Here is a 13281-nt window from a genome sequence, read left to right on the forward strand (position 1 = left end):
TCTCCTTGTTCGACCAGCAGCTAAGAGACGCCGCCTGGCTAGCAACCTTGACTGAGAGCTTTGTCCTTATTTGTTCTGTCTCTCATTCTCAATAGCCGCTCAGCACCAGCTATTAAGCAAAGTTATTATAAATAATCCAAAATAGTCTGCACTGTAAATGTTTAACATGTTACCATTTACTTCCCATCTCAGCATACTTACGTGTGCAATTTAAATTGTTTACAACATCAAACACACAAACCTCAAGATAAAAGTACAATAACTAGCATTGATCCAAGGGTATATAGGTTGTATAACTTTGTCGCTTTGCACTTTCTGTAGACTCATGTTTTCTTCCTTCGTTTTTCTTTTGCAAGTAAGAAATCGCTCAATCTTTGACTTGAGAAACAATAAACGTGATTAATCTGGATTTACTCTATCAAACACCAAAAACAATTAAACCAGCTGCTATTGCTGTTACTGAAATTCAGCCGCGACTAATAATAATCAGAGTGAAAAAACACTCAATCCAAATCACATATGGGTACAGGTGGATGATCATTTTGAAACTATAGGTCAGACTGTAAACTTCTAAAATTAACTATTTATGCACAGTGGTTCAGAGATAATATAAAATCAATACAAATTAATTCAAGATTATTGATTATTATTTTATTTTTCATTTTTATGCATTTGAGTCGCCCTGCATACCCACTATATGTGGCCCTTAGAAGTACCCGGGTTGAAAAGTCAATGCGATGTCATGTTAAGAAAGAATCATGGTTCATCAATACGCAATGAAATGTTACATCCCCACTAAACTGTGCTGGATTATATTACCACCATTGTTGATATCATTAAATTAGCACCCTTTCTGGTCTTTTGTATATTTTTAGAGACAGAAATACACTGAAACGATTAGGTACAGAGAGCCCTATTTTAATGATCTACACAGCAGCATTATTTGCATCAACCCCAGTTTAGATCAATTGAATAGCTATGACACTCCCTCTGTGCCAAGCAGAAATAAATGCAATAGCTATAAATAAATAAATAAAATACAGCATTGAGTCAGCATTTGTTTAGAAGGTTAGAAACTCTACAACATTATATATTAGAATGATAAATTCAAACAACAAAGTGAGGTATTAATAAATTAGTTGAAGGTATTAGAGGTGGAGAATTTATAAATACACAGTATATTGAAGGAGAGGAAAGGAAAACGTGTATCACAATACATACTGACTACTGGAAAATGGGGATGTATCTAGATGAAGATATTGTAGAAGTGCGCTAGAGGGCGCTCATCATCTACCTGTTATTAGATGGCATGCGCCAACTTCCTCTAATCAGAAGAAGAAACCGGAAAAATAGCAGCCATTAATACAAATGGATTCTGAGGAGCTGCGATCGAGAGACGCCATGGTGAATTTACCCAAACACTCCTATTGGTTCGATTTTTGGCTATTTATTATTTTTAATATAATACTTTTCTTCGTAGTTTATGTTTTGTTACCATAGCGACCAACGTCCACAGCATAATAAAGTAGCAAGCTCTTTCAGATCTCCAAATCATACAGTTGAGGAGGCTGTGTTCGTTTTTCGGATTAACTTTATATCCTTGCCTGAATCAAATTAACACAAGGTGAATATAAGTGACATTTATATACTGTATATTGAGTTAAACTACCGGTATTTAAGAATACAGCTTGCTGTACCTTCATCAGTCTTTTCAGTTTTCTTGGTACTTGAACTGAATGAAGTGTGTTAACAGTTGAATGTTGTAAAAAAAACAGTCTGCAGAGAGTAACCCACACCTTTGCTTTGCCAAGACATTATTTTGTTAAATGTAAGGACAGTCCATGTGTGTTAAATGTGGATATAGTAATTATCTGGGGTACACTGGGCTGACTGGTTTCCAACTCGTGCGTGGTTTGAGTAAATCCCAGGTTTACTGGTGTTTGAAAAACTCCCATACATTATGAACTACTAATTCTAACCACTCACGCACACACAGACGTTTTACGGGATGGCTCGGCATAAGCTGGTTTCAAAATGGTCTGAAAAACTTAAGTTTTGTTTTCATCTTCTAGAAACCTTTCTACAAAAAAGTCAAACAAACATCAGCCAGGACCCAGTGCAGGTAGTCCAACAATGCATTGGTAAGTTCACATAATTTGTAATTAAGTCAACATTTGTAACTTATAACTCTGCGTTACATAAAACTATAGGTCTATAAAGTAGCGAAAGTGGTTATCACATGCCCAAGCATCTTCCATCTTAACATTGGGAAGGATGTTTTTTTTTTCACTCATGCATCATGTTCTGTTATATAATAAGGGAATCTGCCTGCTTTTTACTTTTATTGTGATTCCTTGGATAAACAAATATCACAAAGGGTACATTAGCAACAGTGCTTGATTCATTAATGTTATCGACTTAAATACTTAATATGCCATGTAACAATTGCTTAATTATAAATCATGTTATCACAAACTATAGGTTTAAAAATGTATTAAGAAACAATTTGATTTTAGACTTCTGTTGAAATAACCTTTTTCACTTAACAGTTGACTTTCATGTAGGATAAAGTTTGAAATAATAAAGATTCAAATTATTATTTTGCTTCCACAGTTATACCATGGAAATTACCCCAGTGGTACAGTTGAGATGTCACTGCTACAGATAGATTGTGCAAAAGTCTGCAATGTGGGAGCATCGTGTATATTTTATGTCAAACTGTTCTGTGTTTATCGTTGGATGCAGTCCAAATCTGTGGACAATGGAATTCCTCAGATATCCCAGAGTTCGCAGGCTCCCATGGAATATGCACAAATTCCCATATTCTGTAGCTACATCATCATATCTGTCATAAACAGACTGCTAAAGTGCACCTGAGGTATATAATGGTTGTTTGGTTCTAGTTTTGTTAAATTAACATGTGTTTGTCTCCTCCAAAAAGTTGGAGTTAATTAAAGACTAGAGTAGACTTTGAAAATGTGACCAAATAAGTCTTGTATTCTGTGATGCTTTTTCTTGACGGTTTCTAAAGATTTTACTGACAAAAATGCTTGATATATTAAATTGGAAATACTTAACCCATACATTATTTGATTGTTTACTTGTTTGACATTTTTATAAGCCATTATGAATATAAATACTAAAAACATAAGATACTGCAGCAGTCTACTTAAAATACTGGTGTAGCAACAAGTCACCATGATTTTGTTTTTTTGTGTGTGTTAATTCTGTTGTTTTGCTTAACTGTATCTCACTTTACTTTGCAAAAAAGTGGGTTGTAGATGAAATTAAATGATTTGTTTTAAATAAAATTGTACTGAGTACTTCATTTTTCTATATATATATATATATATATATATATACACACACACACATTTTTCAGTTAACTAATCATTTTCAGTAGTACACTAACCCAGATAAAGTGAGAAAGCCTACTTCAGTTGCCTCTGTGTACTATTTTTTACGTGGAGTATCTTCCTGGCAGTATGATTGTTGCTTTGGTTCTATGTATGTGTCAAGTGGTTGAAAGCTTGTTTACGTGATGCACTGCATCTTAAAAAAGGCAACTATTTGTTACATTTTATTTTATAGATCTGTCCACTAGAGCAGACTCTTTTCAACAGACACCATAAGGCTCTTTCACACCACAGATCCATTATAACTATGGAGGCCTTGACCTAAATCAGATACATGGCAATGCGAAGTAAAAATTATTTGTAAAAACTTCACAATAGTATGAAGGGCAGTAGTGCTAGGTCAAGATGTAGCCAAAAGGATAATGAATGTGCCTGTATACAAGCCATGGCATCTAAAGTCCCTTTCACACTGGCATGCTCTACCCAGGTCAGGACCCGGTGTCAGGCGGGTCTGCTATGCAATTTCACATTGCGTTTTGAAAAAGCAGGGTAGACCTGTGTGACAAGCAACTACACAATGGGCATATGCAATGCCCTGGAAGCAGCAAAGTTCACATGACCACCCGTTCATCTGTTCAGCTTCTCTGGATTGAATCATCAGCCCCTGCTGCAATCTGCCTCATGGTGTGTTTCAATCAACAAAAATATGGCTAAAGAGAATAAACAGAAATGTTCCTTGCAGAAGTGAACCCTTCGTGCAGGCGTGGCTGTTTGTTACTTCGACCTCTTACCAACGTCAGCCCAGTATGGTTTCACACTGTGCAGGATTGTAACAGTGTGAAAGGGGCTTAAGTTGTGTATCCGGAATACACACACATTTTATGCATCTCCTCAGTTGGCTGAAGATGATTGTACACTAAGAATAAAACCATTCAAATACATGTGTGTGTGTATATATCTCTCATGATCTGTCTAAGCACCTTAATTATTGCTCATACTCCTTGCATACTGTGAAATTATTTATTAAGCAAAAATAATAATTAAAAAAAAAGGTACTGATGTTACTAAATAACTTTAGAAAATAGAACGGGACACTCCCAAAGAATACTGACAATGTTATTTATTCCATTTCAAGTGTTATTCAAATTTACAAAAAAAACACAAAACAACAAACAAAATAAAAATTGTAGTTATGTTATAAAACTTCAGAAATATTTCATATTGTACAAATAATCACTTTTTAATTTTTTTTTTTTTTACAGCTCCATCATTTTACATATAAAAATAGAAAGGCACTGTGGAACAGCTTAGCTATTTATAAAACTGTTAGTGTATTGGAAAATAAATCATTTTGCTATCTAAATACATAGAATACCACAGGTTAAAAAAGTGTTTTGGTTACCTATTAGATAATGTGCTGGCAATTTCAAATGTCAAAGTTGTAAAAGTAGAGCATTATAACCAGTATATGTAGTTAAGTTCAAAAACAGGTTAATCTATTCATTTTTAAGATATAATTATATTTTAGTGGTCTTGCCAGTCAGTATGTTTTACTGTTCTGTAGGCATATCTAGTGTTAATAAATTAATGGAAACTGTTTCTTTTTAGCACATTGTATAGAATTGAATAGAATTGTACAAAAAAAAAACAGTTTTTACATGGCGTAATTGCTGAGATACCAATAACAAACTTATTAATACAACATTATAAAAAGGTCAAATCTACTGTTATGTGCAACTTGTGGAGTATACAGAGCACTTTAACAAACTGAAGTTTTCAATACATTACACTATGTAACACAATTTTTGTTCCTGGGTAGTAAGTGTTATTTCCTAATTGCTTATGCTTCAAAAGTATAGAAAATGGCTATTATTCCCCACAAACTTTGCTTTTGTGACCAGGACAGTGATATTTCAAAATATCACTATTTCCAATGGGAAAATGGGCAAATGTGTGTCTTTTCGTTCACATAAAGTCAGAAGAAAACAACATATGAATCCAAATTAACATGTATTTGTACTAAAGTAATACAAAAATGACTACAAAAGATTTAGAAGCGAGTAGTTTTTCAAGATTTACGATTATACTGTATTTACTGTGAATGAAAAGACACACATTTGCCCGTTTTCCCATTGGAAATAGTGATATTTTGAAATATCACTGTCCTGGTCACAAAAGCAAAGTTTGTGGGGAATAATAGCCATTTTCTATACTTTTGAAGCATAAGCAATTAGGAAATAACACTTACTACCCAGGAACAAAAAAAAATAATAATTTTGTTACACTGTGTTATCTACTTTTATCATTCTGTCAATGTAAAAAAAAAAAAAAATAACATTACTACAAAATAATTCTTCAAGCACATTAAATTGTTTAATCCACTAAAAAAAAAAAAAAAAAAAATCTAGGAATGCTATTTCTGTACGGAACTGCTTGTCTTGCGTGCTTTCAAAGTCCTGTAAAATAATTTGTTTTGTTTGGGGCTTTGCAATAGAAGGTATTACACTGCCCTCTACTGGAAAAACGTTTTTAACAATGTCTTCGTCAAGCAAAGAAATAACCATAGAAAATGCAATGACACCACCTACTGTCAGCTATTCTTGAAGACTAATGTTTGTTTTACAAACAATTTATGCTTAACAATAACAAAGAAAAAGGATTCTGGTATGAAACGGTTCCCTCTTCATATTTGTTTTGTCTGAAAGAAATAAAATAGAACGGTTCAGAATAGCAAATTATGAAATTAAAAAAAAAAAAAAGTTAGAAAAGTAACTCCTTGGTAACTTAAGTTCTGGTGTTTGACAGTATGGTTTCTATATGCATTGTACAATTAAACCATGAAAGAAACAAAACATAGCTTTGTAGGTCATCTATCATTATTCATTCTAAAACCAAGGGTTTTCATTTTTCACTTTCTAATATTTTGTAAGCCACAGTTGTACATTTAGTTAAACTCTGTTAATACATTTACATATTGTGCAAGTAGCATGCACCATCCATGAAAACTTTCAACTACCCTCGGTGTAATTAAAATAGTCACATCAAAAATATCAGAACTGTGTTAATGGATTGCCAAGTGTAATTGTGTCCAAACATTACTCTAAACGGCACGCTGCACAAATTGGCTTTATTAGTCTTTATCGTCATGTTTGGGTGGGATAGTTTCTGGTTGATTGATTTCAGGGTAAATACTTATAAATTTCACCTCAAAATGACAACAATGCTTTGCCTCAGACTGTAATCAAAATAACCGGCATGAACCTTATCCTTATTTTACACTGCCGAAAGGTGAAGACACAAATCTACGCAGGGCAGCATGACAGTAATGGGTCTGTGAAGATCTCTGGGATCACATGGAGAGAATTTTAAAGAATCACTTTTAGTAGTTACTACCTTTTACATGGACAGCTTAAAAAGTCCACTCCTCTTCAGAAATAGCCCTTTTCATTAATTCCTCTGGGAGTCACTGGATTCCACCTTACAGTTGGTTTGTTCATTGCATAACCTAAAAATTTGAGACAAGTAAAAAAAAAAAAAAAAAGGAACCAGCATTATAGTTACACAGATGGCCAAGTTTTAAATCAGTTATGAAACAAAACACAGTTATAACTTTAAGTTAGTGAAATTCAGAAGGTGTGGCAATAGCTCTCTATCATGCACTAACAAAGTCTCCCTATTTAAACTTCAGGGTATGCCTTCTGCCCTCCCCACAATCTCTGCAACTGTGCTCCCCTCGGGGTGTGGGGGGTGGGTGGGTTTCATACTCACATCCTCCAACCTTGGATGGCTCAGTGGTGAAAAAGTTGGAGCCCTAGGAAAAAATAACACCTCCCATACCTAGTGAATGAGGCTCCAGTAACTTGGCCATCCATTCCAAAGAAATCAGTTTTTCTTATGAATAAAATAAGCTTACGTTTTATTGTCTGCTCTAAGATACCAAATTCAGTCAAGAACAACAAGGACATCAAACTGTATTTTATTCATAAAACCAAAAACCTTAGAATAACTGATGAGGTAATGCGTTGTGAGGAGGGCCCATTGTCCAATAGCTAAAATATTACAACAAATGCCATTCAACAGTGTGGCTGAGTGTCAGAGTCGCCTCTTCTACCTGTTTGATGGTGCTCGTGAGGATCTGGGTGGCTCACATCTCCTAATTCACTCTCACTAGAAGAGGTTTGTTCTCCTCCGGCCCGGGCACTGCCATCTTTCATGTACAGCGGGGACCTCTGATGATGGTATTTTATCCTGTAAGTGTCCGTCATACAGCTGTCTACAGAAAAATATGTAGTCAGCAGAACACCTTCATTTGATCCCTTAGAATTGGTAGTAGGTTTTGGTTTGTTGTCGGTGACATTTTCAGACAAATCCAACCTCTCCTGACCGGATTTACACTGTTTCGGTTGTACAGCCACCTCAGACCGTTTGTGGTTTAATTGGTGGCTATCTTTAAACTTATATTTCTGCGGAGGTGTTCTTAAAATTGTGGACGTGTCATGAGGATTACTTCCTAAAGGGTCCACTGATGATGGTCTTGTATTGAATGCTGACCTGTTATCTTCACAATGCAACCATGTTTTTTGTGCATATTTCTTTGGAGACAGTGATGGCCCAACATTCTGATAGAGGGATTGTGACACATCATAGTTCTCATTCTTATGTAAACCGTAAGTGGCAATTTGTCCATGTATCTGAACAGGACCGAACTTTGCGTGGCTCCTAGGCACACTGCTGACTGTATATGTAGCGTCAGTTCTAGGCACAGCAGTCCTTATGTCCTTATGCTGGGGATGTCCAGAAGCTAGTGAAGAAGTCACAGCAGACTTCAGTGGCAAAGTAGGACTTGCAGTTTCATTTTTATCACTACCTGTGTACTCAGAGTCTGACGGCACATCTGCACTGTTCCAATCTGTGCTGCTTGTTTTCTCTCCATACTGCAGGTGTGAGGTGTTTCTATATTTATAACTTCCATCATGTTCCCCTTCTGGTTTTATTTGTTCCAAGAACACTGGATCTACATCAGACAAAAAGGTCCTTCCTGTATGTTCAGAACTCTTTCTGAATGCATGTCTTCTGAGGGAACAACAATAAATAAATGATTACACAAACATGTAAGAGACCTTTTTCCCCTTTAGCAGTGGCCAGGCCACATACTTTTTGTTTCATATTATTCTTCCAAGATTTCAAAGTGACACCAATATCAATATAAGCCAGTACAGTTACATAGGTGAATACAATGTATTTAGCACATGATCTATACAGTAGGGATGTATTGGTACAATAACATTACAGTGTAATATATATCAAGATATGCATCTCTATACATGATGTGATGGTTCTGATGGGCTATTTGTATTATGCAAAATAAGATAAAATTATCATTTAATAATGGACTATGAGGGTTAAAAGATTTAAAAAAAAAATGATAGGGAGAGTACATATTCATACGCACTATAAAGCAGCATTATTTCGATCAATTGAATAGATCCCCCCCCCCCTCCATGAAATATCTATTATACAATGGTAAAGCCTCAAACAGGAATATGCAAAACCCATCCACTATTTAAAGAGGGTTATACAGAATTGTGACTGATTTAGAAAGGGGGCAGAGCTTTGGTGCACTAACTCGTCGACCCGCAAGGGAAACGATGTGGCAGTCGCAGATTGGAGGAGCAGCTGCAATCGTTTACCAAGGGATCATGAGTGACGGTACAAATAGGGGACGGAGCGACATGATCAGTTCCTTCGTTTATGGTTAAGGAACATCCCAGAAGGACCAGTATTGTTTTTTTTATATATCATGATATAAATTGTATTTGCACCACAAGCACTATAGCACACACTCAGGATTGGTGAATGTGTTTGTACATTGTGTGAACCCTTTATTTAGTACAGTGCATTACACATTGCTGTTTGTTGCCTGGGATTATTATTTACGGTCACCAGACCAGGATTATAAAATAAACCTCCTTGCACTTTGGAATCTTGTTGTCTGCCTTTCATGGATCACCACATCACTCCTGCACCTCCACACTGTTAAGCACTTTGCCAAAAGAATTCATGCAAACTGGTTCCCCAATGGCTAGTCTAGGGCGAGTGGCAGTGGAATGACAATTGCTTATAACCTCCCCTCACAGGAATGCTTAATGTTTCTTACAATAGTGCTAAATAAATGTTATTGTTCTTTATATACTGAAATTGCAGTGCTGCATGTGTATTTCTGTAACTGATTTATCTATCAAAGGAGATCTATCAAAGGATACATAACCCTGTTTATACTCAGAATAATGTATCTGATGTTACTGCGTTCACTGAAAAAGGTAGCTGCTGTAATTTTCAGTTCTACTGCCAACACTACTCAAAATTACTACTCAAAATTATTATTGTATGAGGTATGAATGGAAAAAAAAGGTAATTTGAACTCCAATGAAGTGTAGTCACATAGAATTATTCAATGAAGATGATGTTTACTTTCCTATATGAAGAAATCTAAACCCACTGTATGGCAGATAGTACATATTAAGACACCAACATATCTCCCATGGCAAATGTAAAATGTTTCTACTATTTCTTTATGTATAAATAAGGAGAGAGGTTATCAACTAAGCAAATACACATCAGAATAATCAATTCTTTCTCTGTGGTCAAGTGCCAAAGATACACCACGTCGTTACCTTTGTGAGCAAGGACTAGGTTTCTGCACGTGTATATCTTGAGAATCCTTCTCCGAAGCACCTAAAAAGAAAATAACAACCCTGTTATCTTTTAGTCTGATGGGTTTACAATTTCAGAAAGAGACCGGTTTGCTAACCACAAACTTTCAAACAAAAAGTCTCAACTCCATGTCATATTACTGTTTAATGGCACCCAATGGGTTTCTTACAATTTTAAATTGAGGTCTGAAGAAACATACGCTAACAAATATATAAATAAAACATATTTTTCCCTGGTCTTGAAAAATGAAACTGCTTATCTTGCATTAAGCGATTGACCAAGTGTAAAGTGATCATCAGTGATCTACTAAATCACACATCGTGACTACATCATACCCTGCTGAGAATTAAGCCACACAAATGTTATCCTATTAAATAAGCACATTTACTACAGTAAAACACGTAAATAATCGAACGTTGTTGCATGCATCAAAACAGTCAGAACCCATTGTGCTATACGTTTAAAATCCAGTCTTGGAATATGTGATAGGATGTGGGGGTATAACCTTCATTTACACTCAATTCAATGTCCAGTATATTTTCCACAAAATGGCCCTTAATGTTCCATGCTGCCGACACACTCAACTTTGCTATTTATTTTTTAATCATGGGCTTCCTAACTTCTGCCTTGAATATGAACCTCAGGCAGGATGCCTAAACTATGTATTAAGCATGTGATCTAAACAGTGGGGCTGTAATGATACAATAACATTACAGTGTAATACGACTCAAGATATGTATCACTATACATGATGTGATGGTTCTGATGGGCTACTTGTATTATGCAAGTGTTTACTTCTTATTTCTGTGTACAGGTCTCTAAATGCAATCCCCTGGTTTGAATGATTTTATGAAAGTTTCACTTGAAAGACTAGTAAAAGTTCATACCTGCCTCCTCTTTAGTTTTAGTGTAACACAGGAGACTGGTGCATTTGGAAGGCAATGTAAGCACAGTCTGGACAATACAACTAGAATGACTAAACCAAAAACCTTTCATAAAAAAATCAACAAATAAAAGGTGATAATATATCATTAGGTTCAGAGTTTAATCTGGTTTCCGAGTTCATCAAGTCATGTGCAGTACCGAGTTACAGGACCTATACAGAACATGTCCTTTTGTGTAAAAATGAATAACAATCCTGATGACAGGATCGAAAATGATAAGGAAGCACACAAGTGTCAATTCTCATCCTCACCAGAGGAAAGCGAGTCACAGCCACTATGTTCACAAGTTGCACTCATATTAAAGTCACATGCCAAACTAGTAAGACCATGCTTAATGCCTCCAGCAACATCACAGCTTAACATACAATTGACAAATTACATTATATTCATATGTCTGTGATTGTTTGGTGTCCTGAATCAGCGTGAAACTATAAAAAAAATTAAAAACTATTTCCAACTCAAGGACAGCAAATAGGAAAAGCTGATTTTCTGGGTGTGTATGACAATATGTTGCAGCTGTGAAACTTATTTATGCCAGACAACAAGAGATACAGTAACCAAAACAACATAGCCAAAGGTACTGCAATGCAAACTGATTGAAAATGATTTAAACTTTAAATATATGCACATTCCAAGCCCTGTCAAGTTTAACCTAGTATTCTTATTTAAAGTTTACACTATTATATAATATTGCACATAAATGAATAAGTTATGTCAACAATCTTTGTATACTTGTCAGTTAACTGTCCTTTTAAGAGGCTTGACCAAACCTTTGCTGACAAACAATATTTGTGTCCATGAATTTCTGTCTAGGCAAGCATGACAGGATGTTCACTGTTACTTTTTGTAGATAAACCATTTAAAACATGGCACTGAAGTGAATTAGATAACAGCAACAACATGAATGCATATTTTCTTACATTTTATATTAAAACACCTTTTCTAAAAAGGACAGAGAATAAATACTAATGAAATGTGTTTGCATCTTTTAATAACAAGGCTGCAGGTTCAATATCCAGCTTCAGTCAACTCATCCCAAAAGTAATCCAAGATAAGTACTCTGGGGAGGTCTGCTGCTTTTCTAGAATAGAAACATGTACAATCCCTCTTGGGTAGAAACAATCATTAAGGAGATTGCATTTAACCGTTCTCTCTCTAGCTGTCTAGCCTAAGGATTCCCAGCTGTCAGTTCAAAACTGAGCTGTACAGTAATTACTGCTGAGCCCCACATATATTCCTTAATATATTATAATTCTACCTTTATTTTTAATTCCTTTATTGAGTAAACCATTGCCAACAACAGTGCCTGCAGTGTGACTATAGGGCACAAATAACTATGAGCTTCAGTAACTACCGCTGGTTTCTTTCTCTTCACTCCTAGTCACCACTAGCACACTGTCTGCGTATGTGTTTCCTTTACACCAACGTGCTTAGCAAACACTAATGAAAAACGTAAGCAAAATGCAATCTTAGTTTGCAATGTAAGCAAATTCATTTGGTACAATTATTCAGCCACAATTAATCTGGTGCAGAAGGATTTCAGTGACTATAGAAGCAGCATGATAGTGGGTGACAATGAAGCTGGCTCATCCTCAACAGCCACTGTAATGACCAACATGTCCATCGAGATGCTCCTGTGACGGCAACATCTACAGAAAGCCACAATCAGAAAGCATACCACCCAAGTGAGTCATGATCGAGCTGACAGCTGTGTGTTAACATGACGAGCAATATCACAGAAACATGACACTGGAAACACACTGTGGACCACTAAGACCATTCTCTAATTTGTTTGCCAGTCATTGAATATAAATTCAGACCTATATTAAAGACCTTTCTACTGACCACACTCTAATGAATACCATAATATGCATTATTGGTGCAGTACTGGGACAATACTTTTGGATTGCAGTGTATTTAACACTGTGCTGCAAGTTTTCCATTACTGATGTTTAAAATCCTACCATTTGTTAAATTACAGCTGACTTCTAATAGATTTTAAAACATTAGTTACAGTAGCACTCCCTTTACCCCCAGTACCGTGAAGGACCAATGAGCATGTAAAAACTATTTTTGTATTTTAGTCTCATCAAGCTGTTACTGAACGCTGTGTCTGGGATTGAGACGGGGGAGTTTCTCCACCAGCAATCCATTACAAATGAAGCATGACGCACATTCAATAAAGTTTAGAACAACAAAAAATGGTTAATTTAAAAGGGGAGTTTTAAAGAATCACACAGCAAACGTTTATCTTTCAATTATCATGG

At 35.7% G+C, this 13281-nt stretch overlaps 1 protein-coding gene and 1 long non-coding RNA gene across 10 annotated transcripts in view; one reads left to right on the forward strand and one right to left on the reverse strand.

The window, feature by feature from the left end:
- Positions 1–1342: 1342 nt before the first annotated feature.
- Positions 1343–3306, forward strand: LOC121299666. The gene is made up of 3 exons (XR_005947450.1): positions 1343–1624; positions 2073–2141; positions 2614–3306. It is a non-coding gene; the product is annotated as an uncharacterized LOC121299666 (long non-coding RNA).
- A 3443-nt stretch (positions 3307–6749) lies between these two features.
- LOC121322718 (inactive ubiquitin carboxyl-terminal hydrolase 53-like) overlaps positions 6750–13281 on the reverse strand; it is a 58618-nt gene continuing 52086 nt past the window's right edge. For 4 of the 9 annotated variants that reach the window (XM_041262971.1, XM_041262963.1, XM_041262952.1 and 1 more), the window contains 3 exons: positions 10031–10091; positions 7468–8429; positions 6750–6861 (listed from right to left, as the gene is read on the reverse strand). In XM_041262971.1, coding sequence (XP_041118905.1) covers positions 6785–6861; positions 7468–8429; positions 10031–10091 — 1100 coding nt within the window. In that variant the 3' untranslated portion in view covers positions 6750–6784. Of the gene's footprint in view, positions 6862–7467; positions 8430–10030; positions 10092–13281 lie in introns of those variants that run through there. The other 5 variants (XM_041262986.1, XM_041262995.1, XM_041262979.1 and 2 more) reach the window with 5 other exon arrangements.

Source organism: Polyodon spathula, chromosome 1 (genome assembly GCF_017654505.1).
Source record: "Polyodon spathula isolate WHYD16114869_AA chromosome 1, ASM1765450v1, whole genome shotgun sequence".
Taxonomy (NCBI): domain Eukaryota; kingdom Metazoa; phylum Chordata; class Actinopteri; order Acipenseriformes; family Polyodontidae; genus Polyodon; species Polyodon spathula.